Raw genomic sequence first — 8,200 nt, forward strand, 5'->3', positions numbered from 1 at the left:
GGTTTGTAGAGGTTAGAGTTTGATTATATTTCCGTTAAATTTCCATTGTTTACGTTCAGCACGTGACATTCTCTGTAGCCCTTTCCATTTAAAGAACGGGAATTCTTGATGCAAAAGACAGAAAATCAATTTTCCACTAAACGATGAACAACGCCTCATATTTCTCGGCCAATTTCTCCTTTCAGATTTTGCGCCCCACCTTTTCACAGCTGAAGCCAGTCGGAGGGTTAGAACTTGTGACGTCACGACTGGATGTCCGCGTCGCTTCCAGCTGACACCCAAGACTACATTTTGCTACCACTCTCTGCCACAGAAAACTTCGTCGCTGTCACAATAAACCACAGTGTTGGAACGGTGGAGAATTTTTCGTTTCGTTGTAACAGTGAACGGTGAGACGATCCACAGTTACAACTTCATTGTAGAAGACGTGAAGATTTTTTCGGTGTTCATTGTTAGCTTCAAAGTACAATAATGCCACGTAGAAACACTAAACGACTTATCAAGTTCGTAGGCATTGTCACCTTAGTGCTTCTTTTAGGTACTTTTGTGTTGAAAACACTGCTACTTTCCCATCCACTTGCAAGTCCAGATGGAGAAATTTTGAGCGGTGGCAGTATAATGCCACGCCCACCTGGAGATTTAAAAAGGACAAAGGTAGACATTTTTATCTATCTTAGGTTTATCTGATTCTGTTCTAATAATTTTTGGTAACACACACGAAAGCATAACCGATACTTTTTATAATTTTTGGTATGATGTTTTAAACAAATATTTTTAATTGCACAAGTGATATCTTACTTACGTACCGTACTGCAATGCTTCACGTTAGCTGAACCTATAAGGGATTATTATCGTGAAAAAAGATTTATAGAAATGATATCAACATTATGATATTAGGAGTGACATTTTAGAGTTGTAGTGAGATTTGCGGTTTCCGAACAATATTATTGGTGTTTAATTAAGACAAGTGGTATTCTCGGGAAACTCACTAGATCACGCATTTCTTAATGTTCTACATTATATAACAGTGATCTATTTCTCTTAGGGGAAAACTTGTGCGTGATATTTACGATACTAAATAAAAATGACTGGTGTCCTCAGGTAAAAATTCAAATCAACAGATAACTGTCAAGTTCATAAAAATAAGTTCTTATACGTTGCAGAGCGCTAGAAAGTCAAGCTCGACAAAAAAGAAACAGAGACTGGGTACATTTTTTTTTCTCTCTCTCTCGTACAAAGAATACAGATTATAAACAAATTAACAACAAAAATGCGCATGTCTTATTAATATGCTCAGCTCTTCTATCGTACTAACACTATTGTAATTATCAATAAAAAATATGAGTTTTGATTCTATAATAAAACATGCTTACCTTACTGGTGCCGGTCATGGTCTGCTGATTAGTATGTCTAGCCTCCTAATCCGAAGACTCATGGTTCGCGTTCCATTGCTGCAAAACAAGCTTTGCACTTAGTGCCGTATATGCGCTATAACGGTCAAATTCTACTATTCAGTTATGGAAGAACAGCCCATGAGTTGGAGATGGGTGCAGTTACTAGCTTCCTTCCTTCTGTGGCGGGCGTGAATCAGATGGTCTATGGTTTGAGTCCTGTTGCCGCAAAATCACGCCATTTCCACTATTCAATAAGAATAGCCTTAGAGTTAGCGATGAATATTAACTGGTCCATTTGACTTAGGGAAAGCTTGTGTGTGATATTTATGATAGTAAAATGTTTATAATTAGAGATAAAGACAATGAACTGCGGTGTCCTCAGGTAAAAATAAAACCAACAGGTAATCTTGAAGTTCACAAGAGTACCATCTTGCTCGCGTAAGAAAGTCAAGCTCGACAAAAAAGAAACAGAGACTCTGGTCTGTTAGTTCAAAATGAAGGACAGTTAGCGCAGATAGAAAGCCCCTGTGTAGTTAGTTTCCCGTGAATATCCGAAACAAACTAAAACAAAACTATTTCCCATATATATTATATATAGTATATTAATTCACAATTTTTTAGTGCTATGAGCAGATAGCTTTATTTATTGTCCGAATCACTGAATTTATTTAAACGTTGAAAGAACCCCAGTAACATGTGAATCAGTGCTGGTTTAAGGGTTATAAGCATTAATGGTTAGTGATATTGTATATAATGCATTTATTTATGTAGGTGCTTGAAAGAAGCAGCAGCAAAAGTTGTATCCCTCTTTTTGTTTTTGTGTTTTTAATAAAAAAATTACTGTGAAAGAGAAATTACACAGGGCATTAAATGATATTGATTTTCTCTCTCAAGCCCGGCTTGGTGGGTAGGGCGTTCGACTCGCAATCTGAGGGTCGCGGGTTCGAATCCCCGTCACACCAAACATGCTTGCCCTTTCAGCCGTGGGGGCGTTATAATGTGACGGTCAATTCCACTCTTCGTTGGTAAAAGAGTAGCCCAAGTGTTGGCGGTGGGTGGTGATGACTAGCTGCCTTCCCTCTTGTCTTACACTGCTAAATTAGGGACGGCTAGCGCAGATAGCCCTCGTGTAGCTTTGCGCGAAATTCAAAATAAACAAACAAACAATTCTCTATCAAATTTTTGTGTTGTCGCTATTACGAACACCTTTTCTCGCGCTAATTATTCAAGATTTATGAAATTTAGCATACCATTTTTCTCAGAGCGAATGTTTAGTATATATTAATTTTTTAATTGATATTTCTTATAGTGTGCTAATTAATTAATTTATTTATTTTTTGACAAGAGGTTAGGCTATTCGTTTATAAAGTTTTCGTTTTCATCAAACGCTACCGACACCTTTTTTGCTTTAACGCTAAATTTGTATTATTCAAAATAATTTTTGTCAAATGATTTAAAGATTAGCTCATCGAATATTCAGCGAGATAGTAAAAAAAGCAAAAACGTACGTAGCTTTCAGGCATTCCATAGAATTAAATAATTTAACCAAGGGGATTAACTGCTCTCTATTTGAACGATTTGTATAAATAATGTAATGCAATGTCACGTCGTCGCAGATGCGAGTCATGCTACTACGGACGACATTCTTAGTATCTGTATATCTACAACAGTTTCTAAACAGGTAAGTATGGAAATTAAATCTAGCCTGTAATGATTAGAACGCGGTGAATTAAAAGCTGCATAATAATATTCCCGCTGTCAATACTATTTTAAACTGAAATCCAATTAATAATATCTCACGAGATATTAAGAGATTAAGCTTAATCCACAATCTTCATATTAAGCTAACAATGCAAAATCATTTTCACAGGTATAATATTACATAATAATAATGTTCAAGGTTTAATAAGATAACTAATGGTATAATGTTGTTGCATGTCCAGTTACAGTAAGAAAAGAGGCCAAGTACTCCCCAATTTTTTCTAGTTTAATTCATCTAATGTTACGTTACATATTTACAGGGTTTGCCCTTTTATATCACCTGGCGTTACATCTTTATATGCCTGAATCCTTTATTCTAATAACACAACTTAAATTTAATGACAGTTTATTATAATTTTTACATGTAAATATACACCGCTTCGTGACTGTTTTTCTATTAATGTATACAGTATGTTTCATAATCTTAAAATGTCTCAAATTTAAGATTCTAAGATAAAGTGAGATTTGAATCACACTGTCAGATGACACTTCAACATGGATACTTAATCTTTACTCATCAGAATGCCCTTTAACATTATCCTTTTCACCCACTCATAAACTCATAAGTATTGTCTATAATTCACACTGTCAGATGACACTTCAACATGGATACTTAATCTTTACTCATCAGAATGCCCTTTAACATTATCCTTTTCACCCACTCATAAACTCATAAGTATTGTCTATAATGAATGACATTAAATACTTTTATTGTTAGAACAGCAGATATTTTAAGAATTAGAAATACGCATTATGTAAACATGCTTGTCACAAATTTGCTTCTAGTTTTAATATGACTTAATGTTATAAATCGTCTTCGGTTTCAAATTAAGTCACTTCATTATACTTAACATCAAATAGGCTTCAGCATATAAAGGTCTTCTGTAACGTATAACTGAAAAACACTCAGAAATAGGCCCTTAAGTTAAATGAGAGTTAGGTTCACTGCATCTAGTTATTGGCTGATCACGTGCTCTCGTATCCACACAAACAACAACATGTAAGTGCCATATATGTACCTTATTTCTTCACAACGAAGTCATTCATGCTAAGATCAACAACAAGCTAAGTTTTAGCATATAACACTTATTTTTTTCTGTAATAATTAACACCCATGCAGTTATCCACGTTGTTTAGAAAAAACAACAACAACAACTTTCTATGAGAATTTTGTTTTTATACTTTATCTATGGCTTTCACCAATTACAAACTCACTTTCATTCTGTTATTATTCTATATAAATAACATATACTTGACGACCTTAACGTACCTATACATAGGAATTGTAATTATTTGTATGTACGATTTATAACTGCTCTATTTACTTCATCACATGTGTTGCCCATGTAAAAAGTTTACAAAGGCATATTGTCAACATGAAATTGCAACTACAAGATAAGTTATTGCACAAAATAAATTTTATAGTAGATTATTTTCGTATGTAAAGTACCAGTTGTATTTTCTACCTTTGTTATCTAACTGGGCGATTATAATTTTCAAAAGTCAGTATTTCGCTTGGTATAGTTTTAAAACAGTTTGAGGTTGTCCAGCTTTCCAGCCAAGCTTAGCACTAGGATGTTCTTCACATCTTAGCGTTGTTTGACATCTAAAACCATATAATACAATCCGTGGTTTTATCATGAGACCTGACACAGGAGTTCTTATGCAGTTGGTCATGATATGGGTTTTATTATCTGACGTGAGTTTATGTGCATTCATTTTAAACTACTACGCATTTCATGTATGTTTTGCACTTTTGTTTTACAAGACAGATTTTCAGTGTTGTAATATATTCTATTTAAATAATCTATTTTTTTTAGTCAAACCTTAACTTTATTAAATGTATCTTATATATACATAAACCAAATTTCTATAAGTAAATAGTTCTAACACTATAAATTATATCAACTGTATTTAGGTGATCAAATACGCATTATATAATAATGATGAAAGTTAGTATAAAAACCAAAACTGAGAACTCCATTATGAGATAATTTAAAAAAGAAAAGAAAATTTTGTCCATTACCAACCATTGTCGTTATTTATTAACTCATAAAGGAAAATACCTGTGGTCATAGTACCCAAAAATGTTGGGGAAATTCCATTTATCACGCATGATCTAAACGCAAATGTCAAACTAGGCAGCCGCTACGGAAGGTCAAATTAGGTGTTAGGAGTTGAGTGCTTCGACCCACAACGTCCCACCTCCCACTGCCTTTTGCTGTCTTCAGCCAGTTGTGGACATAATAGGTACTCCTAAAGAGTTTAAGATTTTGAAAGTAACAACATAGTAGAAATTTTGTTATTTGGAATCACCCTTGATTTCTACCATTGTTAGACACCCAACCTCCACTCTTTAGACAGCCCCCAGTGGCACAGTGGTATGTCTGCGGACTTATACCACTAGAAACCGGGTTTCGATACCCGTGGTGGGCAGAGCACAGAGAGTCCTTTGTGTAGCTTTACGCTTAATAACGAACAACAACAATTTTTAGACAATTATTACGAAGTAACAAGAGCTAGAAACTCTTACCTGAATAGTTCAGCAATAACTAAATACCCATCCTCCTCTCTTGTAAGTCTCATTTAGGTATAGTCTGGGCAAACTTAGCCAAGCCCAGTTACCTGAAGTTGTCCCTTCCGTCCCAGTACACTGAGCAGGTCGCCTTTTATATTTATTTATTTTATTTGAAAGGTCTTCCTGTCCAAATTCATCATATTTTCTTTGAAAATAACTCCTAACATACACAGATATTCAGGATGGCAATACTGAAGCATCGTTGATACCGTCTGCCCAACATATTGTGATACAAGTAAAATTTAACTTTTTTCTGAATTATGATGGAGAAAGTCTTTAAATCATAGCATAAAATTAGGTTTTAGCAAATTCAAAATTTGTTAACAAAAATAAGTTTTTATTTGCAGAAAATGAGGCCTTCATACTGACGACCCTGGGTGGCTCAGCGGTAAGTCAGTGGGCCTCTAACGCTAAAAATAGGGTTTCGATATCCGCGGTGGGCAGAGCATAGATAACTCATTGTACAGCTTTTTGCTTTACAACAAACGATGAAACATATTGGGTTGCAGGGAGAATGGGTTTTGTGCTCAAAGTGCCAAGCAAAAATATCAAGATAAAAGTTAAGGCTTTTATTAAAACACAGAGTTCGTGCGTTTAATTTAAAACAAAAGTTGTTCACATGTTACTGTGTATTTTTAGCATTTGATTATACTTATTAAACGAAGTTTACAAAGATTGATCATTTAAAAAATAAAACATGTATACTTTTTCATTCTGAATCAGTTAAGGCTCCCTCACTTCCATTTCAAGACAACATTTATTATGTAAAGTCATACGTACTTCATATATTGTTTTAATTTGAAAAAAATTGATGTTTTTGAAAATGAATGTTTTGTCTCTCTACCAGGCATTATCTAGGCCTAGTATATGGATTCAGAGTTTTTTTTTCTCTCAGTACTATTCATTATTAATAAAAATGTCCCCTGCTGGGATAACGGTAAGTTTACGGACTTACAACGCTAAAATCTGGTGTTCGATTTTCCTCAGTAGACACAGCAGATAGTCCAATGTGGCTTTGCTCTAAAACAAACTAATAATAATTCCAGTTAATTTAGTTATTATTATTTTCAAATGAAATTAGTTTACAGTATTTTATTCAAGTTTCGTGCTAGGCATTTGCACAAAATGTTTACATTATTCTTTTTTTTTGTATAACTGGCTTATTGCAGCTTAAAAAAAAAGGGGGAGATAAATAAACAGATAATAGAGAGAGAGAGAGACTGATATCACTATAGTATTGCATTTTCTCACTCCATCAAGGAACGATTGCACTATGAGTATATATTAACAAAAGTCATCGTGGTATGTAATAGCTTGGTTTTATTGTGTATATAATATTCATTTTCTTTTCGCATCATTATGAAAAACTTCTTAAATCCTTCACCATCTTGACCTTTCTCACAATAACTATAGATATAGGCGTTTCACAGTTTCGTAGATTGTTCGTATCCAAGTTTAGTATTGACTGTAACTTCCATTATGGATATCCCATCATCTTATTTGAGTACGTACACATATAGTCAGTTGTTTTCCCTCATTTGTTTTAAGTTGCATCATATGAAAATGGAAATGCAGTAATGGGGGTCATTATATACATATAAAAAAAACACACACCATAAGGCTAAGCTTAAACTGTGCTTGAGGAAACTTCTCCAATAATAGTTTGGCTAAAGTGAATAGCGAAGCCTTGAACGAATATTTCTAATGGCAGTGTTGTACTCAGACAAAAGAATTAAGGTTATTTTTCAAATAGAATTCCCAGACAAGAAAATGTTAGTTGAACAATTTGCTATAAGTGATAACTTAATTGTTATTTGAAATAACCATGCATAAAGACAGTTTTTAATACTTAATCTGAAAGTTCCCGTCATTAAGTACTTCGTAAACATGACCGATAAATTGTGGATTTCTACCTTTTCCCAATTTATCTCTCTTTTGGCTACATTTGTCTGTAAGAAGACATTAACACAGAGAATGAAGGTAAATTAACATTCAGCTGTAATATAAAGAAACAGAACAACAAATTAATATTCTGAAAAAAGCCACGTTTAAGGTCGAGATCATTAGTATTGGTACTCGTATTTCTCTGTGAACAACTTGTATACCTATATCCATTCTAATACTTTTTGATTAGATCTTGTAGGCAGAATAACTAACTGAAATCTCTTCCCAAAGAAAGTCAACGAATAGTTTGTAAAACTTTGTAGTCTATAGTGCAACACCGAACAGCACATTGAATTGAAATTAATTTGCATTTGCTCACCCATTAGCGTAATACATGATAGATATGATTTACTTAAACGAAACACTCCCTAACCTTATGTAACTAGTAATTTGCAGTACTTAATCTGATGGTGCTTCCATGCAACACGACGACTATCTTCGCTAGTGTAACGAATTTGTTATTATATATTTATTTTAATATCAACGTTGTTTAGATTAAGTTTATATTTAAAAACATGCATAG

General features: G+C 33.9%; 1 protein-coding gene across 1 annotated transcript in view; it reads left to right on the plus strand.

The window, feature by feature from the left end:
• Positions 1–339: 339 nt before the first annotated feature.
• LOC106467136 (putative polypeptide N-acetylgalactosaminyltransferase 10) overlaps positions 340–8,200 on the plus strand; it is an 80,420-nt gene continuing 72,559 nt past the window's right edge. Inside the window, exon 1 of the mRNA XM_022395269.1 lies at positions 340–654. Within this exon, the coding sequence (XP_022250977.1) occupies positions 472–654 (183 nt within the window). The 5' untranslated portion in view covers positions 340–471. The remainder of the gene's footprint in view (positions 655–8,200) is intronic.

Source organism: Limulus polyphemus, unplaced genomic scaffold (assembly GCF_000517525.1).
Source record: "Limulus polyphemus unplaced genomic scaffold, Limulus_polyphemus-2.1.2 Scaffold2499, whole genome shotgun sequence".
Lineage (NCBI taxonomy): Eukaryota > Metazoa > Arthropoda > Merostomata > Xiphosura > Limulidae > Limulus > Limulus polyphemus.